The sequence below is a fragment of the Neolamprologus brichardi genome, chromosome 12, assembly GCF_056152115.1.
Source record: "Neolamprologus brichardi isolate AB-2024 chromosome 12, ASM5615211v1, whole genome shotgun sequence".
Taxonomy (NCBI): Eukaryota; Metazoa; Chordata; class Actinopteri; order Cichliformes; family Cichlidae; genus Neolamprologus; species Neolamprologus brichardi.
The window spans coordinates 745,117-772,044 of record NC_142115.1 but is presented as its reverse complement, the minus strand read 5'-3'; the positions used below and the strand labels follow the sequence as shown (position 1 = coordinate 772,044).

At 44.6% G+C, this 26,928-nt stretch overlaps 1 protein-coding gene across 5 annotated transcripts; it reads right to left on the bottom strand.

Moving 5' to 3' along the window:
- Positions 1–1,877: 1,877 nt before the first annotated feature.
- Positions 1,878–25,910, bottom strand: ydjc (YdjC chitooligosaccharide deacetylase homolog). Of its 5 annotated transcripts, none has more exons than XM_087848850.1 (7): positions 25,795–25,894; positions 19,901–19,975; positions 11,670–11,845; positions 7,420–7,579; positions 6,038–6,137; positions 5,334–5,511; positions 1,878–2,854 (listed from the first exon to the last, which is right to left on the bottom strand). In XM_087848850.1, exons 3-7 carry the CDS (start codon positions 11,831–11,833, stop codon positions 2,524–2,526), a joined length of 933 nt encoding a protein of 310 aa, XP_087704976.1. In that variant the 5' UTR covers positions 11,834–11,845; positions 19,901–19,975; positions 25,795–25,894; the 3' UTR covers positions 1,878–2,523. The 5 variants fall into 5 exon arrangements, with proteins under 5 accessions (XP_087704976.1, XP_006802588.1, XP_087704974.1 ...); XM_006802525.3 differs by lacking the exon at positions 25,795–25,894 and adding an exon at positions 24,994–25,345; XM_087848848.1 differs by lacking the exon at positions 19,901–19,975 and having other exon boundaries at positions 25,795–25,910.
- Positions 25,911–26,928: the final 1,018 nt, after the last annotated feature.

Sequence of the window (26,928 nt, the reverse complement as noted above, 5' to 3'; positions counted from 1 at the left end):
CATCGTGCAAATGTGCTGTTTATAAGATTGAAACCTGCAGTCAGCTGAGACTGAAGACGTCAGCTGATGATGATGAAACGTTTCTCCCTCTGGAAGCTTCCAGATGAACACAATCAGCCTTTAGGATCAGCGATCACTCCTTGCTCTGCTCGGGCCCACCAGTCGCTCACAGCATGCACTTCCAGTGACTCTGCCAACTATCCAGCAGTATGTGGACTGTAAAACAACACAACTCTGGACCTTCTGTGAGCACACACAGGTGACAGAGCCACGGGGAGACACAACAATGCTGCAAGCCCTGATCGCATCAGTCCCAGGGTCCTGAGATCTCTGAGGCCCAGCCTTCATCCTTCAGCGTCTCTTCAACCTGAGACTCCTGCAGCAGAAGTTGTTGAACTATGGAAGACATCATGTTTAGTTCCAACACTAAAGAAAGACAGACCAGACTGGTTCTCATGTCATGAAGGTGCTTGGAGCGGTTCTTGCCCAGTTTAGCCTGCAGGTGAAACCTCCTCAGTTTACTCACCAGTCTTTTGTGGGGGTGGATGATACTTTCATCTACCTGTTGTTCCAGCATTCTCACTCTCAGGTGGAAGGTGGCATTGTAAGAATCATGTTTTTTATTTCTACAGTGCCTTCAAACCACTTCAGACCCTTTGCCCTGACTTCACATCTGATGAAGACCATGGAGAGGATCATACTACACCACCTTCACCCATTAGTCAGGAGAGATCTAGACCCGCTGCAGCCTAGCAGCCAAACATCGGGGTGGATGACGCCGTCACCTACCTGCTGCATCGGGCTTCTCTCATCTGGAGAGCACAGGCGCACTGTGAGATGTTCTTTGATTTCTCCAGTGCCTTCAATACAATCCAGCCCTCAGTGCTAAGGGAGAAGATGCAGGGAGCGGACCATCAGCTGTCCTCGTGGACTACCTCACCAGTAGACCCCAGTACGTGAGGCTGCTGGTGAGGAATCCCCTCCTTCTGAATGTCAGACAAACAAACATGGTTGTTGACTTTCAGAAGTAAACAACTGTGTCTCGGAGCATCGTCATGGGTGAGGAGGTGGAAACAGTGACAGCTACAGGTAGCTGAGCGTTCACCTGAATGACAGACTGGAGGACCTACAGTCTATGAGAGCACGAGCAGACTACTTTCTAAGGAAGCTCAGAGCCTATAACGTGTGCAGAAGGATGTTGGGAGGTCTTGTACCAGTCTGTGGTAGTGAGTACCAACGATGCCAGAGGTCCCAGCAGGATCAGCAAACTAACCCACGAGGTGTACTTGATATATAAAATATATTCATAGATGAAACACAAAAGTCAACGTGCACTTTTCCCACTGACAACATCCAGATGAGCAGAATCAACTTTTACTTACCTGGATGATTGAAACATTTTGTCTTGATGTTTGCTCAGAGTGCAGCGACGTCCTTTTGAAGCCTTCAGTCGCTCGTATCTATGCCCACTGCTAAGACGCAGGAAGCCGCTGCAGCGTTCTCCTGAGCTCAGCTGAGTCACTCAGATACGTGCTGATAAGAGGAAGGAGTCACGTTCTTTCCTCAGACTCAACTTTTCAAACACTGTGTCAGTATGTCTCTGAGCTTCTGTGCAGGATTATCATTAAAACTGTAGTAACAACTGGCACCATCGCACACTCACTTTAATCCAGCTGTGACGGCCGCGCAAAAATCAAGAGGTGCACAGCTGACCGACGCAAACGCTGTGTTCCCAAACAGCTTTACTTTAAATCCATCACAGACAGCAAACTCACCTGTTCACCTGCAGAGTCATGCTCCCTCTAAATAACACAGTTAGTATAAACAGGACATTTCATCATCAGTTGATTTTTAACATGACAAAAACAGCCAAAACAGACAAACACAGCATGTTTTTATTTAGATTTTGTGCAGCTTCCCACAGATGGATGCAGAAAGTCAAAAACTGGCACTTTAAGATAATTAAGGCATTTGTTGTTGTGATCAGGTTTCCTCTGCAGGGGTTTGAAAGAAACAACAAAGAAAAAAAAGTTCACCATCATTTATTCCCCAGAGCTGCTCTGACGTTTGACGACAGACAGAAAACTGTTTCAACATAAACTGAAAATATAAGAAATACAAAGAAAAGAAATGCTACTAAAGCTCTCTGTAGCTCCACACATGCAGACCTGAGATAGTTCGAAAGCATCCCTGCTCCGGTTCAGCAGGTGGAAACCATGAACACAGCTGCTCCACCTTTACTCTAGATGAAAACTACCAAACATACTTATGATGAGCTCTGAGCAAATGTTGCTAATTATTCTAGTAAATGATTTATCAGTTAGCATTTAAAACAGTGTTGCAGTGAACGCTGTGCCTTCATCAGACATGTCTACACAGCATCATGTGCTGCTGTCACAGCCATCCTCAGACTGGACTCATGGACAGTCCCACTCGTTAAAGAGCTAATTTGATCAGTCTCACCTTGTAGGGCAGCATAAAGTCGTGTTACTACAAACATCAACACGTGGAGGCTGAGGGCAGTCACAGGTCTCTGAAGGCACACAGCTGCACTCTCTCTTGGCAGTAGAGAGCCAGCACAGATGGATCTTTGAGAACGCTCAGCTCGTGCTGCCTGTCGGCAGACTGGGAGAAGTCGTCGGGGCCCTCGCCACAGCCTCCCTCCTTGGGCTGACTGGGGTACCCCGGGTGGACCATGAGCTCAGCTGTGACCACAGGCTGGTGTGAACCCTGCACAGCGCTGGAGGTAGAGGACGAAGGGTTTGCAGCCAAGGCGTAGCTGAGGGCCCTGTGCAGGCTCGGGACGGACATGTTCTGCCCCATGGTGGTCAGTCCCAGGTACACATCTGGCCACCTGTGGAGGAGGAAAATCGTTGATTCATGTTTATCATCAACATCAGAAACTCTACAAACTCTCGTCCTCCAAGTGTCCAGTTTCCTTTATTTAAAGACTCTCCACACTCTGCCCAGCAGCTCTTTGGAAACTCTAATGAGACACTTTTAAGCCTGTCACAACGTCTTAGCAAAGATATTGACGTTAAAGGCAGCTAGTCCTTCACTAAGTTTCAGTGTTATGTGTAGAAACACCGGTTCATCGCTGTGTCCTGAGTCAGGAGTGTTTCCTGTGCTTGAGTCACAGGTCAGTGTTGAGCTTCCTCTGGAAACAAGCATCACACTGAACAAATGAGTGAAACGCTGCCAGTGTTCAGACTTCAGACAGTCTCAGAAAGTGTGGTGAGTTTGGACAGCACTGTGAAACAACCACTGAAACCTGAGCTTGATGCTTAAACTCAGAGTAACTGTAGAGCTGACTGGGCTCATCTCCACAGACAGCAGGACAAAGAGCAGCCAGCATCCAGCTTTGATGAAACCTGGAGAATTATTTCTGAGGACTATTTAAACACAAGCGCCCCACAGAGTCTGTGATGGAGAAGAAAGGTGGTCACACCAAATACTGATTTTCAGGTTAGAGTTGTGTGAACTCTGGTTTTGCCTGAGGTGTGTTTTTCATGTATGCTCACACATTTGTTTCATTGCTGCATTTATTTCCTGTTTTTGTAGCAAACTAAGTAAATCTGTCTTTGTTCTAATACAGTAATGTGCAAAAGTCTTGAGCTGGTGATACACGCACTATATAAACTGATCATCAATAAGTATGAACGCTTCTATAAAAGCAGAAGCTTTTGCAGGTTTGCATTCAGGCGTGTGTTAGTATAGAAATACAGGCAAAGATCATGAATCTCTGCTGCTTTCTACACAGAAGCCACGTTGACAAAGATCATCAGGAGTGGACGTCACTGCAAAAACACTCCGACTCTACACGTCTACACGTTCATGTGATTAGAAAAAGACTGAAGAAGAAGAGCTCGTGTGGAAGAGTCGCCCAAAGAACAGCAGCATGGATCAGCTCTGCTGTGCAGGTCCATACTGGAACCACTCAGCTGATGGTTGTAGCAGCGTCGTGTGTGGGGCCAGTTCAGCTCCAGGAACTTAAAACTACAGAGTCCCATTTGTTCAAACTGTAGAGCATTTAAAGGTTATCATACAGAGGTCTCTGTTAGATATCCAGCGTACATGAAGCTTTAAAAAATAAAAGTACAACAATATTTCATAGATAAATAAACAATAACGTGTGTAAAATGTTTCTCAGCATTATTATTATTTTCAGTTTGTTTTTAATGGTACTTGAATATTTGGAAATGCTGGTAATGACTTTTCTAGGATTTCTATTTCCTGTGTGATAATTAAACAATAAGACCGAGAAGTGTAATGTTGTGTATTCATCATGAAGGTGCAGTTATAAAGTATGAGTGTGGGGTCAGACAGGGTGTGTTTCTATTGGAGATTTTTACAACTACATGAATGTGATTTATTACTGTTACTGAAGGTTACTCTCCACACCAACACAACTAGATGTTAAATCTTAATATAAATGAGTAACAGTAGGTGGACATGAGGTAAGGCTGCACTTTTTGCAGTGATCTCGTATATAAAACAGGTCCGCGGCTTGAACCGTAGTAAAGGGACCTCTGGCTAATACGGTGGGTTCTGTGTCGGCTCGTAGCTGAAAACTAGCTTTACTTTGTTGTCTGGGTCAACTTTGCTAGCAGAGACAGAGAGAGGCGTTGAAAGGCTGCTCCAACAGAACTTATTGTTTCAGAGGAAAACACGAACACGGTGTACAGTCGAGTCTTAATAGCTTACTTACAGCTGGGCTCGTCAGGCTCTCTTCTTGGCTGCAGTGGTTATTATTATATTTACATGCTTCCAGCTCCCGTTTCTGCTCGATGACAGCTCGTACTTTTCCTTTTTCTCCCTCCCTCGCTCACAGACACATAACGGGTATGGCAGTCCATTCTCCCTGCAGCACGGACTACACTGCCCATGATGCTACATTCTTTAGAGCTATACCTGTAGCATTCTGCCTGTTAGCTTAGCACAACAACAACAACAAGGCCTCTCTCACCCAGGAAACACGCAGAGAGAGAGCGTCACCCTGTAACCATGGCAACACTAACGCTGCCTGGAACAACAGAACGTAGCTGTCAAACAAAACCCAAACAGTCCTGACCCGCCACAATATGAAACAGGGAAGTACCGCCGTGTAATCCATTTATTTAAACAAAGTAACTGTATTCTAAATACCACCTTTTTAAACGGTAACTGTAACGGAATACAGTTACTCATATTTTGTATTTTAAATACGTAACGGCGGTACATGTACTCCGTTACTCCCCAACACTGGAGATGACACTCACATGTGTGGTCTACAGTCGACGTAGTGACAGTGGTTTAATCTGAAGCTGGTCTAGTCCCAGCAGTTTCACACAGACCTGATTCCATGGCGTCTGAACACTGGGACGGCCTCCAGAGCATCCTTCTCCACCTGCTTGTAGAACTTGTGCAGGTGTGCTGGGATCCATGGGCAGCTGTACAGACCCGGCTCCACGGGGACACGAGTGTAGGGGATCCTGAGATCTGAGAGAACCTTTGCAAACACTTCACGGACCTCTGCACAGACATAACACCAACATTTCACTGCTGTCGTCTTCTTAATGGAGCCAACAGTTAAGCACTCACTGAACTGAACCCTACATGTGGAAGAAAAGCATCAGTGGAACAATAACTAATAGCAGAGCTCTGTGTTGCAGCACAGCAGGACTTCTCTTTGTTTCTCAGCTAAATTATATTTCTGTCCATATAATCATTGTGCTTTTACATAGCATATTATTAACTCTTCAAACGTTTTCACTGATGAAAGGATGCTTGGTTTGTTTTCTATTATAAAAACATTTTTTAAATGAATGAATCTGAATCTGCCTCAGTACAAACAAACATGAACGGTCTCCTCCCTTCAGCTCACATTTACCTGCTAACTCAAAAGCAGAGACACACAGGTGCACATTTGCATGATTAATCTGAAACGTGCTATATCACCATAATCAGTCATAAATGTGTAAATGCTGTTGACTCGAGCACCAGCACCCAACAAACAGCAGTTACAGCTTTGTGTCTCCTTATCCTCTGATCCTCTGACCTGGCAGGACGTGAACATGTTGGTGTCCGTCCATGTGCTCGGGTAGGTGACCGTTCAGCTCCACGAAAAGCCCGACCTGGGCCCTCAACTCCAGCTCCACCTTGGAGGAAACAAAACACACCTGGAAACAGCTGTGATGGAGACACATGACTTCAAAGACAAAGGTCGTTTTAAAATCTGAGGTTGGTGTTTTTGTCTGGAAGCAAAATATGCAACAACGTGACAGCTGCACCCAAGTTCAAAGGAGTGTCTGAAGACGGTTCAGTTTCATTCGTATAGTGCTGAACCTCCGCAGTCGCCTTCAAGTGTAAAAATCTAAGTGTAAAGTTAGATCTGCTCGGTATTATTCAAACCACTGCAGCGCTCTAATGTCGGTAATACTGTGGTCATTGGTGTAGCTCATGAGGTAGAGCGGGTCATCTACTGATTGGAAGGTTGGTGGTTCGATCCCTGGCTTTCTGTGTGCCAAATATCCTTGGGCAAGATACTGACCAAGCTGTATGAATGCTGGTTAGGAAGCACTTACAGAAAGAAGTGTATGAATGTGGCATGTTGTATAAAGCGCTTTGAGTGCTCAGAGTGGACATAATAAGTATATATATGAACCAGTCCATCGACTGTATCGAATCATTTTTTCTCCAACTGTAAAGTTGTATTTGTAAACGAGGTCATTAATAATGTTAAAGGAACATTCAGTTCAACAGAGGTCAGACTCCTTCAGTGCTGAAGGCAAACCTGTGGTTGTTCTTATTCTTCTAAATCAGTGAAAGAAAGATTTACTTTACAAAGAGCTCTTTTTAAATAAAGCAACAACCTGTTTTTCCAGGCTAAATTAAAAACCTTCTAAATGAATGAGACGCGTTGTCCTCTCCAGCTTACAGGTCATCTGCTTCCATGTGTCTGAGAGTTACACCTGGGACTCAAGCACCTGTAATGTGAGGCCTTCGTCTGCAGAGGAGCATGCAGAGTGGTGCACAGTGAGGAGGTAACACTACGAGATAATCGACCTCTGTGGGAGGAGCTGCTCTGCACTGTGTTTGCATACAGTAATGAAGAGAGTAGCAGTATAGAAAGTAATCTCCTGTAATCAAATGTATCCCCACTGCTGTGTAATCCATTACTGTAAACCGAAATGTCGTCAAGAAATGATCAGAGACTGTTTTTCAGGAAACTATTAAATGTTCAGTTTCTATATGTCTGAAGAAGACCGAGCCCACCTGTCACACCATGTGACCTGCTCTCACATATCGGTAACATTTGTTTACCTGTATCTTGATATTTTAAGATCATATAAAGATGCATGAAAATGTGTAACATTATATATTTTATACTGATCTTTATTTTTCACTGACACAGTGAAATTCTGGTTTGTAATGTCGTACCTGTTTCATGCTGAGTTCTCCTCTCTTCAACGCCTGGCGAAAGCCCATCTTCCCATGGAAGAAGCCATGCTGGTTTATGAGCGTGGAGGACTGCTGGAGGCTCGGACACACTGGTATGCCTTCAGACAGGTTGGCATGCAAGCCGATGGGAATGTTGTGTCTGACACAGGAACAACACAGCTCTGTTAAACCATGTGATGCTGGCAAACAGGCCAACATTTGTCTATGTTCAAAGGCACAGTCTGTTCTTGATTATAAATACATATAACATCTCTATCGAAATACAGCTGTGAAAAACAAAATCCACTCTCTTTAAAGGCTTTATGAATCAGGACATAGTTTAAAAAAATCCTTCTTTGAAATACTTTTTGTTTTTTAAATGACTGTTTCACGTCATCACAGAGGAAACGTACTGCTTCACAACAGCGCTGCTTTAGTTCATTGAGGTTTGTGGGCTTATGTTTATGCACAGCTCTCTCCCGTCACAAGTCCAAGTCCAGAGCCAGCCACTGGTTCATTTTTTTGTAGATATTCTGTTTTTGATTTGATGGTGTACGTGGAAAGAGTAATTGTATGATACAGTGTCAGCCAGGCTTTATTCAGGGACAGATTCAATTCAGTTTTATTTATATAGCGCCAAATCACAACAAAAGTTTCCTCAAGGCGCTTCATAGATACAGAGAAAAACCCAACAATCATATGACCCCCTATGAGCAGCACTTTGGCGACAGTGGGAAGGAAAAATTCCTTTTTAACAGGAAGAAACCTCCAGCAGAACCAGGCTCAGGGAGGGGCGGGGCCATCTGCTGTGATTGGTTGGGGTGAGAGAAGGAAGGCCTCACAGTTAGCTTTATAATACTGTGGTACACAGAGGAGTTCATGGTCAACTAGCAGGGAGATACCCGGGTCCTATGGCTGCAAAACGAGCTGTAATCATCCCCCGACTGTCCCACCAATCGCCCTTGGTGTGGAGCACCATGCAGGATCCTCACAGAGTGGCGATAGTCATGAAAAAGGTGGATCAGTCCAAGAACATGTAGCAGGAGCTGGTTAATGATCTGACGGCAGTTTGGACCACAGTCACCAACAACACCATGGGTAACATACTACATTATAACTGTTTGTCCTGCTCAGGAAGACACATTTATAGGCTTGTCTGAAGTTTGAACATCTAAATGATTCAGAGAAGGGTTAGAAGGAAGTGCTGTGGTCAGACACTAAAATCAACTCAACCTCAGGATTGCTGAGGTTCACCTAAAGAACACTATTCCCATAGTTCCCAGTGGCCTTTTACTTTGCTCTTGTGCGATGACCTGATCACGGTGCAGCTCCACTGTTACATGTGAGATCAACTGTCATTGACAATCGATATCCTCATCCACACAACTAATGCCCCAGCTGAACCAGGGTGTGGTGAACCAGGATTTACGTTGCATGGTAGCATATCCCCCTTGGCACCTTACTGGTACGCTGCATGTCTCACGCAGACCAGGGAGAAGTGTTACAGGGCTGGAGATACCAAACACCTGTCCCACATCCATGCACGGTCACTGTCTGTGGAAGTGTCCCTGTCCCTGTGTAGTGTCTGTGGCCACTGGGACCTGAGCAGAAATAGTAGAGGGAGAAGGGTGATGGGTCCCAGAGCCGCTCACTTGGTCCATCGGTTGCGTCCGCTCCACCGACTCTTGGCCATGACAACAGGTGGTCCAACATCAGCGTCACTGTAATGTCGAGGCTGATCAGTCGGTGGCAACAGACCAACTCCGCTGTGCCCGCCTGAGGCCCCTCCATCACCATGAGCTCTGCCAGCCAAGCCTCCCCCTTCCTGGGACCAGGTTGTAGCTTTTGGTTTGCATATTATGCACCAAGCTGCTCGGTGTATGGAAAGGGCCTCATCAGAAGCGGCAGCGGCGGTTCTCTAGCACAAGGCCCAGTCGGTCCACAGTCACCCAGCAGACTTGCGCAAAACAGGCAGCTGATCTCCATCATCTTGGAGATCAGCTGTTCTGGTCAACCACACCCCTCGCCTGTAGCTGAGCCACGAGCCACACCACATTAACTTGACTTGAACATCTGTGCTGAGTATAACCTGGAAGTCCCGAGGTCAAAATGGGAGACGCCCCCAAGGGTGGTGGAGAATGAGCTAAGATCCTGTGGGACTTTCAGATACAGACGGACAAACTGGTGGTGGCTGACCAACCGGACATAGTGGTGGTAGACAAACAGAAGAAGACGGCCGTAGTGATCGATGTAGCGGTTCCCAATGACAGCAATATCAGGAAGAAGGAACATGAGAAGCTGGAGAAATACCAAGGGCTCAGAGAAGAGCTCGAGAGGATGTGGAGGGTGAAGGTGACGGTGGTCCCCGTGGTAATCGGAGCACTCGGTGCGGTGACTCCCAAGCTAGGCGAGTGGCTCCAGCAGATCCCGGGATCAACATCGGAGATCTCTGTCCAGAAGAGCGCAGTCCTGGGAACAGCTAAGATACTGCAGGACCCTCAAGCTCCCAGGCCTCTGGTAGAGGACCCGAGCTGGAAGGACCAAAAATGTTTTGTTGATATACTTTTTCAACAGTGCCGTCAGCGCTAATCTTGTGAAAATGACGTTAACGCCATAACCGCATTAACAGGGCAAATCTCCGTTAGCGAGTTAACCCGGATCGCCCCGTGCAGGGGCTGCATGGCGCTAACACGTTAGCGTGCTTAGCTTGTTAACAGTTATGGCGTTAACGTCATTTTAACAAGATTAACGCTGACGGCGCAACTTTTTAAACCTCTTGAATTAAAGCTGAAAGTCTTACTTCACAGTTTGCTTTGAAATTCACTGTGATCATGTAAAGAGGAAGTATGGCTCTAACTGAACTTTATTTATGCCTGAAACTGGGAAATTATTGTGTTACACAGTGTTGGGGAGTAACGGAGTACATGTAGCGCCGTTACGTATTTAAAATACAAAATATGAGTAACTGTATTCCGTTACAGTTACCGTTTAAAAAGGTGGTATTTAGAATACAGTTACTTTGTTGAAATAAATGGATTACACGGCGGTACTTCCCTGTTTCATATTGTGGCGGGTCAGGACTGTTTGGGTTTTGTTTGACAGCTACGTTCTGTTGTTCCAGGCAGAGTTACGGTTGCCATGGTTACAGGGTGACGCTCTCTCTCTGCGTGTTTCCTGGGTGAGAGAGGCCTTTTTGTTGTTGTTGTGCTAAGCTAACAGGCAGAATGCTACAGGTATAGCTCTAAAGAATGTAGCATCATGGGCAGTGTAGTCCGTGCTGCAGGGAGAATGGACTGCCATACCCGTTATGTGTCTGTGAGCGAGGGAGGGAGAAAAAGGAAAAGTACGAGCTGTCATCGAGCAGAAACGGGAAGCATGTAAATATAATAATAACCACTGCAGCCAAGAAGAGAGCCTGACGAGCCCAGCTGTAAGTAAGCTATTAAGACTCGACTGTACACCGTGTTCGTGTTTTCCTCTGAAACAATAAGTTCTGTTGGAGCAGCCTTTCAAGGCCTCTCTCTGTCTCTGCTAGCAAAGTTGACCCAGACAACAAAGTAAAGCTAGTTTTCAGCTACGAGCCGACACAGAACCCACCGTATTAGCCAGAGGTCCCTTTACTACGGTTCGGAGCCGCGGACCTTCAGTAACAGTAATAAATCACAGCAATAGTACATTCATGTAGTTGTAAACAGCATGATAATATATTAAGTAATCCAAAGTATTCAGTTACGTTACTGTCATTGAGTAACGTAACGGAATACGTTACAGAATACATTTTGGGGCATGTAATCTGTAATCTGTAATGGAATACATTTTAAAAGTAACCTTCCCAACACTGGTGTTACAGCACCCGAAACATTAAACACAATCCATAACAAAATAGCTTAAATGAAGCCGAAGCACTAATAATATAAAAGTAGTATGGCAAAACAAAAAAATTAAATAAAGCAGTAAAAATAAAAAACATGAGAAAAGCTAAAGAGAAAAGAGAAAAAAACCCCAAAAAGTTAAAATAGGTGGTAAAGAATTTCTTTATGTGTCTTTGTGGCAGCAGAGCTTAAAGAGATATATGAGAGAGAGCCGGTGCAGTGTGCAGAGACATGGAAAACAAAGCAAGTCTTCAGAAACTGCCAGGACTAGCAAGAAAAAGTGAAAGATTTCTGGTGTCCTAGACATTACATTATGTACTGTAAATGGTATGTTTGCAGTGTGTTAGATTTCACATATACAGTGTAAGGCTACGCTACCTTTTAGCCAGATCTGCCGCTTGTTTTGCAGCCGAGCCATTAACCAGCAACGAGACATTGGAGATGCCTCCGGCCTGGAAGCAATCCACGATCCCCTGGTTCCTCCTGGGACAGTAGCCGAAATCATCTCCTGTCACCACCAGCATCATTCTGGGCTGTGGCATTATCGCTGGTCTCTGTTGGCGACACACAGGGGACAGATTAACATTCATCATTATGGTGTCCATGGCTAATAATGATCAGGTTGTTCATTATCAGTGAACATGGACCCTGGATCCTCCGACTGCTCCACGTCACGTGGTTTATTGATAAGAAAGACACCAAACTGGTTTTCATCAGTGCTGCTATAAAACATGAAAGTACGTCAGCAAACAGAAGCTCATATCTGCCATCTATTTTCCCCATGGCAGTCAGTCATACACCAGCCACGTTTCTAAACTAGATGATGGTCTGATTTAAGTTTTTATGCACATTTTAAGATTGCTCCACATCGCCAGCTGGACTATTAAAAACACATAAAACTGCAAAGTTAGTCTATATCAGCCCTTTTGTGGTGATATACTTGCCCGATGCAGCTGCCCGCTCATAATCAACGAAGCGCTGGGAAATCTTTGCTGCGTTACTGCGCTCTGTCCTTCAGCGCCTCTGGATCTTCAGTTTAGGCTGCTTTCTAATACGAACAGCTTCAGTCCGTGCAGGTAAGTACAGAGCACGATGAGCCAGAGCTGCTGCTTTTTACAGTGTGAAATTATCTGATCTACCTGGGCAAACACAGGAGCCACCTAGAAACCAAACAGGAACACCTTAACAAACATCTAAGGTGTGTTTACTATTTAGATCAACAACACTCCTGTTAATCTTAGCCCCCATGTCTGCTAACCCAACTATATTCTTCATGTTTACCATTGTTCCTGAATTACAAGCAAAGCCTGCACAGGTAGGTCATAAGTTTCTTTTTAAATGGGAACAGTAGTGTCCACAGATCTTTGGTCCAATAGGAGAAGTTGGGGCCACAGCCTCCAAAGGGCTTCTCATTCTGTCTTCTGGATCAAGGTGCAGCCAGCAATGATCAGCAGACCTCAGAGATCTAGCTGGTGTAGCAGCTCACTGATATATGGAGGCATCTGATCATGGAGGGGTCTCAAAATGATCAGCACACTTTCAAACTGAGCCCCAAACGTTATGAGGAGGCAGGAAGACATCATCTGTCCACCTTAAGAGGACCCAGTGATGAGCCTGACAGCAGAGTCCTGAAACACTGGTAAGAGATCCAGAGATGACCTGCTCAGGCACATGAACTACAATAATCAAGATGTAATGAAATAAAGGTATGTATAACCACTTTGATTTCACTTTGAGACACAGTGTAAAGATAACCAACATGTTTTTCCAAACTGAGGCCTGATAAAAGGTGACACCCAGATTTCTCACAGTGGGGAAAACTGAAGATGAAAGATGAAGATGAAAACAGAGTTATTCAGGATGAATGCAAGTGTGAACATGAACTAAATTAGCAGAAGCAACTAAAAAGCTCCTGTGAAAGAGAGAAAGAAACTCCCTCAAGTGCTGATCCAGACATTCAAACACAAACGTCTAAGCCAAGGTACCGTTACATTTAAAGATGGAGCTGCCAGGGACGGAAAGAGGAACCACAGAGAAGCTTTACACATGTAGTGAAAGGAGACACGCAGGGGTTGGTGTGACAGACGAATCTGCTAGAGATGGGGTGAGATGATAGCAACTGATCTATGGCGTTATTTTTGTGCCGCTATTCTGAGCGCACGTAAAGAAAGTTTGCAGGTGCAAGTGTTGTATTTTGAGGAGAAATTTATTTTGAGTGAAGAAAAGCTGAATTTGAGTGAACAAAATTCATTCCTGCGTGCAAAAACTGTATTTCAGTGTTTGCTGTTATCCACACACACACAGCAGCCCCTCTCGCTCAGTTTTTGCATTTGCGCTCGCTCGCAATGTGTTGCTCGTGCTCACAACTCTTTCTCTACACCGTTATATTTGTGCCACAAAACCAGCCAATCACAGACTTGGATGCAAAAAAATCTGACTGGCTGTTTTGGTCTCCAATCAGCTCGAAATGACAAAATGCAATATCCCAGAATGCATTTGTCCAAAACTCAAACGAGGCAGATTCTTACTCTGGATGGCATTACCTTGGCCTCCAGTAACACTGTGAGGAACCTTGGAGTCATTTTTGACCAGGATATGTCCTTCAACGCACATATTAAACAAATATGTAAGACTGCTTTCTTCCATTTGTGCAACATCTCTAAAGTTAGAAATATCCTGTCTCAGAGTGACGCTGAAAAACGAGTTCATGCATTTATTACTTCCAGGCTGGACGACTGCAATTCATTATTATCAGGAAGTCCTAAAAACTCCCTGAAAAGCCTTCAGTTAATCCAAAATGCTGCAGCAAGAGTCCTGACAGGGACTAGAAAGAGAGAGCATATTTCTCCTGTTTTGGCTTCCTGTTAAATCCAGAATCAAAATCCTGCTCCTCACATACAAGGTCTTAAATAATCAGGCCCCATCTTATCTTAATGACCTTGTAGTACCATATCACCCTATTAGAGCACTTCGCTCTCGCTCTGCAGGCCTACTTGTTGTTCCTAGAGTATTTAAAAGTAGAATGGGAGGCAGAGCCTTCAGTTTTCAGGCCCCTCTTCTGTGGAACCAGCTTCCAGTTTGGATTCAGGAGACAGACACTATCTCTACTTTCAAGATTAGGCTTAAAACTTTCCTTTTTGCTAAAGCATATAGTTAGGGCTGGACCAGGTGACCCTGAATCCTCCCTTAGTTATGCTGCAATAGATGTAGGCTGCCGGGGATTCCCATGATGCATTGAGTTTTTCCTTTCCAGTCACCTTTCTCACTCACTATGTGTTAACAGACCTCTCTGTGTTGAATCATATCTGTTATTAACCTCTGTCTCTCTTCCACAGCATGTCTTTATCCTGAATCACAATAATCAACAGCAGCTTTACTGCTACTCACGACTTTAACTTTAATAACAGATTTGTCACATTGGTAGATCATAATTTATTGATTGCCTTCCTATATTATAGCAATTATATATTGTTAGTTATATTGTAGATGTTTGATTTCAATATCTACAACTACAGTGAATACAATGGTATTTATGTTAGTCCAAGCTTGCATGATGGTGGGTTGTTTGTTCTCAAATTAATCATAAATTACATATTTATACATTTATTTTCTTATGTTGTAAATTTGCACTGTACGGTCTCTTATTTCTTTTTTATGTTATATTCTGGACGTCTGTGTGACCCTGCTCCATCTGTCTGTCTCTGCTGGAACACATGAATCTCCCCAATGAGGAACAACAAACGATATTTCTGTTCTACTCTATTTCTATTTGTACATAATATCAGAATTATTTAAAAAATAAAACCCCTCAGTGGGTAAATATTATCAGCTCCCTGACACACACAGACTGATTGCTGATTTTCACAAAGTGGGAAATGGATATACGAAGTTATCACAACTTTTCCAAAACTGGAGTGAGAAGGATCATCAAGAAATTCAAAGAGAGCTGAAAGTACTGAACAAACTACTGAGAGATGCGTTTAAAGACCCCAGCAGACAGCAGTGAATGACTTCGCCAAGTTGGGAATTGTAGTCTCAAAGAAGAAAATCCCAAGAACCTTAAACAGGAACAGACTGACAAACTGGGAATCTTATCAAGATGGAAGGAATCAAAATATGTCACAGAAAACCTTAAGTCAGCAGCAAAACTACGTCAAGGTCATTGCTTTGTCTTCCAACATGACAACAGCCCAAAACATACGACACTCCTGATGAAGAACTTCCTGTGCAGGTCCAAAGTGAACATTACTGTCTGGGCTCCACAAAGCCCTCCTATTGAAGCTCTATGGGGTGAAGAGCAAGGTCCATGCCAGAGAAGCCTGAGAGATTTACCAAAGAAGAATGGGCTGAGCTAATCATTTCCATGGTAGTTTTGGTATTTGTAAAATAATTTTGTTTCTGTGGGCAAAGTAAAACATCTTGATGCATGCTCAATCATCCAGGTAAGTGAATCCCAAAAGGTTGATTCTGTTCATCTGGACGTTTTGTCCCTCATCCAGGTGACTTCCTCCGTCTCAGCTGACTGCAGGTTTCCCCAACATTCCTCAGGCAAAGTAAAATAATGTACGAATCCAAATGAAATAAGGATGTTTGTAAAAGCTGCATTAAAAATTCCTCGCTCTATTTAACAGCACTTGTGTCATAGTGAGGGCTGGTTTGTTTTGAGTTCCTCTCGCACCTCCAACTTGGTCACACTGCAGGTACTTTCCTCCCGTGGATGGAGGACTGGATTTCCCATTCTTTAGCTGCACATACCTGATTCAACAACGGCAGTAAAAGAGGACCAGCTGTGCCATCGAGTATCCGCCAGACAGTCAGCCTCTGAACAGGCCAAACTTTGCTGTGTAGTGACTACTTTGTGTTGTTGTTTTTGTGTGTCGGCTGGAGAGAGTTTACAAATGAGAAGCAAAAAAGAGCCGCCTGATATTCAAAATATATTCAAAGGTGAGAACAGGCAGCACGGTATGTAATAAAGACTCACTGAGAGAATAGTGGCATTTACCAGAGGGGGGAGCAATGAAGTACAAATACTTCACTAATGTACTTAAGTAGAAATTTCAGACTCAGTTATTTATTCTCAATAATCCCGAGTAAACCATCACCAAACTGGTTTACATCTCTGGAATCGTCCATTTCTAAATTGCTTTGAAAGATAAACCTGTTATTATCTTAAAAATGCTTCAAAGGACCAAGGATGAAGATCCTGAACGGGTCCGGGACAGGCTTGCGGACTAGGTGCTCTGGGTGGGCCTGGGAGTTTGGGTTCTGGGTCATGGCTGGGGTGTCACCAGGGTTGTGGGTTGGTGCATGCAGGCCTCCGTGCACGGGGGTTTGGCCCTGGCAGACTTCAGCAAAGAGTGGGGGCCTCTTTAGCTAACGGGTAGGTTGGGACCATCTTTTGCAGGTGGTCTCTGCTCTTTGGGAGTCCACTCTGTGGGTGGGGGGGTCTAGCAGAGGTGGAGGATGGGTGAACCTAGGTGTCCATTGACTGAATGTTGGGGTGGGTGTAGTTTTTTCCCTGTAGTGGAGTCGGGTGGGCCACCCCGAGCTCTCTGGGGCTCAGTGGTGCTACTGCCCCAGTGTGGATGGGCCTGGGCCCCCCTGCCCTTGGTGGATTTGGGGAATGGGGGTGCCCATGGGGGTCAGCGGGGGAGCTGGCTTCAGGTAGGAGGTATTCCTCCTCTGTCCCCTCCTGGCTGCCTGAGCCTCAAATTTATTCCACAACACAGACCCTCGCATTACGTACACGGTCATGAGTGTGGGTGAGTACACTGAACTGTGTCCAGAGGATGGTCTGCTTATTCAGCCTCACCTCTCGTGCCAGTGCCCACTTCTCAATTTTAAATCGCACTTAGACACTGAGGGTTCTTGGGAGGGAGCTGTCCCCACAGAGTTGGTGCCATGCCCCTCTGCCGTTTTAAATCAACTTTAAAACAGCATGCATCAACATCACAAATGAGTCGGCGGAGTGAGGCATCAGGTCTTCTCACACCCCTGTTCCCTGTTCTCCATCTGGGGCAGCGGACAAGGAGGAATAGCTGGCCGTCTGGTCAAGCTGGTGGGCTTCCCTGCTGCTGCGGGACCGGGACGGTTTGCTTGTCTCCACCCCAGGGTACAGGGAACCATGGTGGACATGGTGAAGGGAGCCACCAGGTGGAAGAAGGAGTCCTATTGGGCTTTTTAGCCTGTGGGACTTTGGAGGCAGCTGATAGGTACCGACAGGCCAAGGGGAACGCAACTTGGGCAGGGGGTGAAGCAAAAACTCGGGTGCGGGGAGAGTTTGGAGAGGCCATGGAAAAAGACTTTCGGATTGCCTTGAAGAGATTCTGGCAAACCGTCAGACGACTCAGGAGAGGAGAGCAGTGCTCTACCTGCACTGTGTGTAGTGCGGCTGCTGACTTTGACTGAGAACATTGTCAGGCGGTGGAAGGAATACTTGGAGGACCTCCTTAATCCCACTGTCTTCCATGACGAAAGCAAAGTCTGGGGACGAGGGGGACGGCTCATCTATCCCCGGGGGCGAGGTCACTGAGGCAGTTAAGGAACTGCTTGGTGGTAGCCCCCTGGGGTGGAAGAGGTTTACCCAGAGTTCCTGAAGGCTCTGGATGTTGTAGGGCTGTGTGGTTGACACGCCTCTACAATGTTGTTTGATCAGTGGTGGTACCTCTAGATTGGCAGACCGGGGGGGTGGTTTCCATCTTTAATAAGGGGGACTGGAGGGTGTGTTCCAACTATAGGGGGCTCACACTCCTCAGCCTCCCTGGAAATGCCAGGGTGCTGGGAAGGAGAGTCCATCCGTTAGTCGAACCTTGAATACAAGAGGAACAATGCGTTTTTTGTCCTTGCCGTGGAGCACTGGACCAGCTCTTCACCCTCTCGTGGATACTTGAGGGTGCGTGGGAATTTGCCCAACCAGTCTACATGTGTTTTATGGCCCTGGAACTTACTGATTCTTTACATTGATGCTATGGTTATTTTTCTTTCTTGTACTGAGACAGTGATTGTAATTCTCTGACATTGGGCCTTTGTTAGGATAGTGAAAATGTTCTGTCTCCCCCAGTCTCTGTTTACGTGTCTTGAGTTCAGCCGGTGTGTTTACTTTGAAAGTCCATGTCTCATGTCAGTGTTTCTAGTTTTGCTTCCCTTTGGTCTCGTCATGTCTGATTTCTTCCAGCTGTGCTCTCCTCCTGTGTCTTATTCCCCTCGTTATTCCCAGTGTATTTAAGCCCTGTGTTTCTCTGTGTCGCGTCCTCCCTCATGCTGTGTGACCCCTGGTGTGGAGTTTTAGGTTTTGGTTTCCCAGTCTAGTTTAGTTCTGCATCACTTCCCTGTGTCTGTTATTAAAGCAGCGTTCATTCCCGTGTGTTGCGAGTAGTGATGGGTACCGGTATCCGGTGCCATGATGGCACCAGTTCTGACATAAACGGTAGTAATCAGACAGAAAAGCAGCGCACATTTCGGTGCTTTATTTCCCTGAGCTGTGATACACTTTAGATTCTAGCCAATCATTTTACGTTTCCGAGGATAGTAGGCGGGTCCAGGTACGTACGTTCTTTTAGAGCAGAGCTACAGATTAAAAACGCCCAAGGTGAAGCGGTCAAAGTCTGGCTGTACTTCACAGCAGAAGATGCAAACTCAGCAGCTGCAACAAGTGCTTTAAGCTGATACTGTGATGCTGTCAAAGGAGGTAACACCTCAAATCTGATGAAACACCTGGCGACGCATAGCGTTTTTTTAAAGCCGAGAAATGCACCGTATTTGATAGCTTGCTGCGAGACCTCACACCGAGCACATCTACTGTGGGTGTGGTGCCTGTTATCGACCCGGAGTTAGCAACATCCCCCAAAAACCCGAAGAGGAGAGTCCTGGCCCCTAGCCCTGCCAGTGTAGCAGAAATGATGAGGATGATGATGCAGCAGCAGCCGTTCTTCTCTGCGTGAGTAGCTTAATGTTGGTGTGTAATTTACGTTGAGTAGGCTAACCACGTTATTACATTAATGCATGTAAGGTGAACTAGCAAACACCATCATAGCTACATGCAGCTGTCTTCTTGTTTGATGGCAGATACTCCCTTCACCCTGGCCAAAAAGGCTAAAATGACCAAAGAAAAAGTGGAAAACAGTTAAACATGAGAGGTTTTTGGACAAAGTTTGTGTTTTTTCCATTGATTAAGCACCGGTTTAAGCACCGTTTAAGCACCAGCCCCGTTTCAAAAGTACCGGTTTGGCACCGGTATCGGATAAAACCTAAACGATACCCATCCCTAGTTGCGAGTCCTGCATTTTGGGTCCTCTTCCTGCCTGACCACAGCCGAATCGTGACAATTTTACAGTTAAATAAATATTTAAAAATACACACTGAGTGCTACCTAAAGGCTGAAGTAAGATGTGTGTAGCTGCCTGTCACAGGATGATACTACGATTAACTATCAGTGCAGTGAGAGTTCTTCAGCTTCGTTACTATTTTTTATTTTAAGCAGCAGCGTAAAGCTCGATGAAGTACTTATATGCATAATTAAACTTCACCAGCTCTGGTCTCAACATCTGCTTCTATTCTGCCAAAACGGCCATGTTAAACCGTTACCTGTGTTTGGTCTTTTGGGTACTCACCTCTTCTTCACCTGGCGTCTCATCAATCTGCTGCACTCTTAATTCCCTCTACTCTCCTCCTTCCTCGCTCCTGTCCTGGTTGTTACAAATAATGCAATCAGGATGTATCAAACAAACTCTATGTTGCAAATGTTTTGATGTGATGATTAGTATTACTACATTATTCCATACTTTATATTTTAAACACAGATTTTAGCATATATTTAACATATCAGATTGTAATAAAAGCAAAAAACTAATGTTTCTGTTTCATAACTAATGAATACCGACTGCAGGCTAATATTTATTCTACACTACAGTCAAAGTGTGGACACAGCTTCTGATTTAATGGTTTTTCTTTATTTTCACGACTGTTTGCGTTGTAGATTCTCACCAAAGGCCTCAAAACTGAATGAATGAACACATGTGGAATTATGTAGTAAACAAAAAAGTGAAATATCTCAAAACATGTTTGATATTTTAGATTCTTCTAAATATCCACCCTCTGCTTTGATTCCTGCTTCGCTCACTCTTGGCGTTCTCTCCATGAGCTTCATGAGGTCATCTCCTGAAATGGTTTCCAACAGTCTTGAAGGAGTTCAGAGATGCTGAGCACTTGTTGGTCTTTTTGCCTTCACTCTGAGCTCCATCTCATCACAAACCATCTCCACTGGGTTTATGTCAGGTGACTGTGGAGGCCAGATCACCTGGTCAGCACTCCATCACTCTCCTTCTTGGTCAGATAGCTCTTACACAGCCTGGAGGTGTGTTTGGACTCATTGTGCTGTCAAAAATAAAATAAATGATGGTCCAACTAAATGCAAACCAGATGGGCTGTCAGCTGTGTCCCATCATGACTTCTGCACAACACAACTGATGGTCCCAACCTCATTAAGAAAGCAAGAAATCCCACAATGAGCCCTGACAGGCTCCCCTGTGAGGTGAAACCCTTTCAGGTGACGACATCATGAAGCTCACTGAGAGAAGGCCGAGGGTTTGCAGCGCTGTCAACAAAGCAAAGGGCGTCTACTCTCAGGAATCTTAAACATAAGACTTATTTAGAGTTATTTATGATTTTTCTTTGATACGTAATTCCATATATCTGGCTTCATATACTTGATGTCTTCAGTTTGTGTCGATGTTGAAAGTAGTAAAAATAAAGAAAAAACATTAAATGAGTAGGTGTGTCCAAACTGTTGACTGGTAGATACATCAGCCAGCATTTCATTCCCATTAATCCCACTGGATTCTGTGGCCTTTCCATCTAATGACGTCTGTGTTTCCAGCAACATCACGTCCTATTTAGGTAACACGTTTTTATCATGTAATTCTGCATTAAGTATTCAGATTTAATCATTAGACTGTATTGTGTCTTCAAATGGTAAACAGACTGATTCTTCTGCTTCAGGCCTCAATCACCCCTTCACACCCATTCATACAAGCACTTCTTTGTATGTTTTCTAACATTCACACTCAGATGCATCGCAGGACAGCTTGGGGATATTTGGCATGTAGACCGGGGCAGCCAGGGATCGAACCACCTCAGCTACAGACACAAGGTTGGTGGTTCAAGTCCTGTCTGAATGTGAGTAAATGACAGAAAACAAGGATAGACATAAAAAGTATAATTTTCAGGTATCCTACCTTAGTAGCTTTTACTTTTACGCCCTACATTTTAAAAATCTGGATTTTCTACTCCCTACATTTTCAAAACACGAGGCGAGTTATTATTTCATGTCGCTGTTCAAACAGTAACACATTAAAGGAAACACTGTTAGTGTAACAATCATCAGGGGTGTTCCGTGGGCGTGGGTCAGTGGGGTTTTAGGGACAGCTGCACATGTTCATACATTTTGGTTGCTGTACTTCAGCATCTACATAAAACGAGTGAGCATATAGGCAGAGATGTTTTTTTAATTGGCATGCAATTTTAATGCAATGTTTCTATCAGCTCAACAAACACACAAACTGTTTGTGTGCAGTTTTACACACAGTGTGTTGCAGCGAAAGATCCAGCTGCTGAATCTGAGAGAAAAAAGAAAGAGAGCCAACTTCACTCAGAGATGGAGGAAGATAAGAAAGCCAGGACAGGAAGGAGAGAGCTCATATTTAAAGACTGTTCAGTGGTTTTGATAAACTGGAAATTGAACGCTTACATGTAAACACGTGTGTTTTTAAATCAGCTACTGCATGTGTACATGTGACATTGTGTTTTTCATATTGTGAAACATGCTGCAAAACAAACTGAGACACAACTTGCTAACTTTGTGTTATTGAAAGTGTGCATGAAAACGCTGCAGGTCAGTGCAGGATAAACACTCAGTTTGCCAGAACATGATGGGTTTAAAGTACAGACCAGTGACTAGTGCACAGTGGCTGTGGTGCTCATGGTCAGTTTCTTTCTCAGGATATGCCAAACTGTAGATTTAGCCCTGTTGTGTTACTTTCTCAGATGGTTTTCGGTCTGTTCTCCTGTTTCGCAGCTTGTTTCACCTGCATGGAGAGCTCCTTTGACACCTCAGATCAACTCCAGGCCTTTTATCTGCTTACATGATAATGACATAAAGAACGAATTGCCCACACCTGCCAGTGTCAAATGTCCAATTACTTTTGGTCCCTTTAAAAAGAGGGTGGCACATGTTAAGGAGCTACTGTTACCAAGGCCATTGTTACCAAGGCCACTGTTCCCAAGGCCATTGTTCACCGGTTGTCCTAGTTTCGATTATGCATATAAACTGTTTATAGTGTTGGGGAAATCTGCAGTCAGCACATCTGCAAACAGTCCCTGGTTGGACGTTTTTAAAGGGATACAGCAAAGATTAATCTAATGAGGAGATGCATGTTAGAAATGGCATGTTATTTAGCCACAGCACAGCAGGCTGATTTACATCAGTGTCCACAGACCTGTTTTTGTTAAAAACTCCAGGATCTGTTATGATTTGTATGCAGATGGTAAACGGTTCATTTTCTGAGGGCCTTCAAATGAAAACGCTGACTGACCCAATAATGTGTTGTACTTTGGTAGTTTGCAGGCTCCATGATCCTCTGGTCCCAGCTCCTGTACTGCTGCTGACCTTTAGAAGGATTCTGCTCACTAACTCTGGGACAAGGCCCTTAATGCATTTACAAGTCGGTTTTAAAGAAATCCCCCAAATTATCAAAGCTTGAGAGATCCTTCAGCCATCGGAGTGAGATTTTCCAAAGATGCCACTTCACTGGTTTCTGTCTAAAACGTTCAGAGCTGCAGCAGCATCAGAGGTTTGAAAGCAGATCGACTCCAAACAGTGACACAGTATGAGGGATGAGACTCATCCACTTTTTGGATTTCTCTCTGATCATCTGATCATCCATCTATCACAATGGAAACGTTATTCCAGACTTTACACCGGATTGTAAAACACCCTGAGACCGTTTTGTTCCAGTTCAGAGTCAAAGAGTGATCGTTGAACCACCGAGACACTCCCACCACCTCTGTTCAGCTCTGCTGTCTGCTGTGGAGTCTTTGCAGATACATATGTAACAGCATCATCTGCATACATCTGACACCTTTACAAGTGTCCATCAGTCACCGATGTAGAAAAAAGCAGCAGTCCTAAAACAGACCCCTGTGGAGCTCCCACACAATTTTGAAAGCTTGATTTCATTACATTAACTCTTCTCTATTTGCAGATATGAGCTGAGACACTTTGGACTAAGGTCTTATTATTACAGGTGAGTATTCAGAATAGCCCACCCTGCACAGGTATCAGTCTGTCACCTTCATCTGTCACAGGCTGTCAAAGCTACAGTACTGCAATGTCTTTAACTAAGATTTGTTATGATTGAGTTATTGATTTCTCTTATGCTATAACTTCAAAAAACTCAAATATGTCACAGTAACAAACCCATGGCAAACCACACTAACAATTTTAAACACGCTTTTATTCCGGTTGTCGTTCTTTTACACGCAGCTGCAGCTTTTCAGCTGAACACACACCAACAACAACTCAGTCAGGACCCAGTACGGCTCTAATGCAGCCGTGCTGTCAAACATTCCCACACACTGGTGACACAGATATTATGTCAATATGCAGAACTCTCTGGGTCACGACTACTGTAAGCCACCTTTCTGATGAAGATGATTAGCCACAAAATCATCATCATAAATAGCTGATTCATTTGTGATCAGTCTCTGTCATTCACTCAGTCTGAGAGGATGCAGCGTTACAGTAATTTTGGAGCGTTTCTGCAGCTCCTTCCTCCCTGCAGCTGTCAGACTGTACAATCAGAACTGCTCCCAACAAACATAGATGTTTACATCAATGCTGTAACTGCAATAAGTTAATTAACCGATTCGCACTACAACCTGGTTTGCCTCTTACCTGTAATTATTTTTATTTTAATTTAATAACTGTACAGTTCTCTCTGTTTATAGTAACCATTGTCCTTAATGTAAATATGTAAGAAAAATTGTGTATGTTTCTGTTCCGTGTCCTGTGTACTGTTTGTTTGTATATTTGTCTTTTTGGCTGCTGTTACAATTTCCCCTTGTGGGACAATTAAAGGATTATTCTATTCTATTCTATTCTATTCTAGTAATCCATGTGAGCGACCCAGTTCATCACCAGCCTGTGAAAGTCATTCAAAGCGACTTTGTGGAGTTCTCCTGATGAACGTATCGGCGCAGTCTATGTGCTACACCTACTACAATCATCCTAAGGTACTGAACAACACTTTCATGACAGTGTTGTGGAAGCTGGCAGAGCCTGGATCACTGTATCAGAGCATGTTCGGTTTTCTGTTGTTGGACTTTGTTACAATAAACTGCAGAACTAACAGAACCAGGACAGTGTATATGAACATGTTAGAGCTTTACTTCAGTGTAAATAATATAATTCATATATTTAAAAGTACATGTTGCCTTTCTATTTTGTAATGATTTAATATTTCCTGAATATAGACATCGCAGTGTGTTACTGATGGAGGCAAGGAAAGACTTCAACCAGTACTGGAGTATTTTAACACAAGGATCTGTACTTTTACTTCAGACGCTTCCCCTTGTAACCATGGTTTCCCACCATCCCCTGTGCACGTACTCCGGTAAAGGAACCACACACGGTGTTGGATTCACCGACCTGAGTTCAGCAGCAGCAGCAGCAGCGGCTCGTTGTCCTCTCACGGTGCTGTTACGCTCATGGCTCAAATGTTTCAGCTAGCCGAGTTATCCGCCGGCAGACTGCCGCACAGCTGCTACAGTCACACAGGTTGGTGAATGACGTTTGTCGGACGCGGACCAATCAACACGGGCGCTGACGACCCGCCGCGTGGATGCTCAGCTGTGATTGGTTCATACCATTAAGGTAGGTTTGTCACAAAAATCCGTTTCAAACGTGATTCGCCTGATAAACGTTTATCTTACGCTAATCCAAAAACACACGCAGGCTAACGACGCTGACGTCAGCGCTGCCGGAAATGACGGGAAATTACCGTCCAGGCCAATCAAATATTTGCGGTGGGGGAGGGATTTGCGTTTACGACGTAGCTATGACGTAAGCGTTAATTCCCGGTCTCTGTTCGAAGGGAAACGTTTAAGTGGGCGGGCACATTTGCGTGACCATAAATGTTACGGTAAGAGTGAATCATCGCAGCAGCCTTTAACCTGGTGCTCGACCGGGAAGCTACTGCACCGGCAGGACGAATAAATCACCCGTGACTAAGATGAGCTTCACCGTGGGAGAGCCCCAGTCACTGCCGTGTCTGTTACGGTCAGGAACAGGACCGGACACTCAGCTGTCTCCCGTCCAGCCAAGCATACCCACATCTAAGACGTCCCCGTGACTGCGGGACAAACGGCTTCTGTTTGCAGTGTCACCGCCCAGTGTACACAACACGGGAACACACAATCCTATTATATGACAATACAAAATGAATCTTACCCATTGTGCTACACACGGGCGTTCATGTAAGTCCGAAAGCCCCACGCACGGCGGAACAACACTGTACTTCCGACCAGTAAGCCGCATACATGAGACCGGGTTGACTTTACTGAAAATGTCGCCCCCTGCTGGAGAAACCGGAGATACACGTGGAAGTGGGAAAAACTCAGCGCGTTAAAAATGATCCTCCGATGTAAACAACAGTGTTGGTCAAGTTACTTGAAAAAAGTAATCAGTAATTAATTAAGTTTTCTTCCCACGCACAGCGGACACTAATGTTTTTGTCACTTTTTACGGAATCAAACTCAAAATAAGGTCAGTACTTCCACGCTTTAAACGCTGCACGCTCATACTCTCTCCCGCACTCGATATATGATCCATTGTTGATCTGCACACAGCTGCTGTCATGAACATCACACTCGCTTACGTCACTGTCATGAGACATTCTCGCAAGAAAATCACGGTTTTAGTAACGCAGTAACGCAGCGTTCCTACGGAAAGTAACGGTAATCTAATTACCGTTTTTGCAATAGTAATCCCTTACTTTACTCGTTACTTGAAAAAAGTAATCGGATTACAGTAACGCGTTACAAGTAACGCGTTACTGCCCATCTCTGGTAAACAAACGCAAAAATGTAAACACGTCATAAAAACAGGATTTCCTTTTAATCCTGTGAGAACAACTATTACATTTAATACAGTTTTAAACAGGCCTACATTAACAGGGGGGGGGGGGGGGGGGGGGGGGGGCACTCCAGGCTGTGATACAAGTCTTCACATGATGCTAAAAGTTTGACAATCTGAATGTTACAAAGGCAACAGCAGAGATGGAGATGGGTCTTTAAACAACGTCACAGAGAGATGTTCAGTCAGACCAGTGTAACTGTGATTATCCTTCCAGTGACACGTTTAGCAGGTGAAACCTTCTGTTAGAGCAGAATATTACCCAAAGGAAGCTTTGCAGTACCATCTTCACTGCCTTGCTTTTTCCCACAATATGTCCCGATTCTGTCGCCACTCCAGGTAAACTTGTCCAAGCAGCCATTCATATCACACCACGCTGACACTGTAGTTTATTTGGGTGGTGGACAGGGATCGGCACTTTGCCCCTATACAACCCAGCATGCTGACAGT

What these genes read in the sequence shown, in the direction of transcription:
- ydjc (XM_087848848.1), bottom strand. Translation starts at nt 25,881, where the DNA reads ATGCGGCTTACTGGTCGGAAGTACAGTGTTGTTCCGCCGTGCGTGGGG. An exon ending in GCCCGTGTGTAGCACAATGG is followed by an intron (nt 11,846 to 25,794) that starts GTAAGATTCATT and finishes TGTCGCCAACAG; the next exon opens with AGACCAGCGATAATGCCACA. An exon ending in GAGAACTCAGCATGAAACAG is followed by an intron (nt 6,138 to 7,419) that starts GTACGACATTAC and finishes GTTTCCTCCAAG; the next exon opens with GTGGAGCTGGAGTTGAGGGC.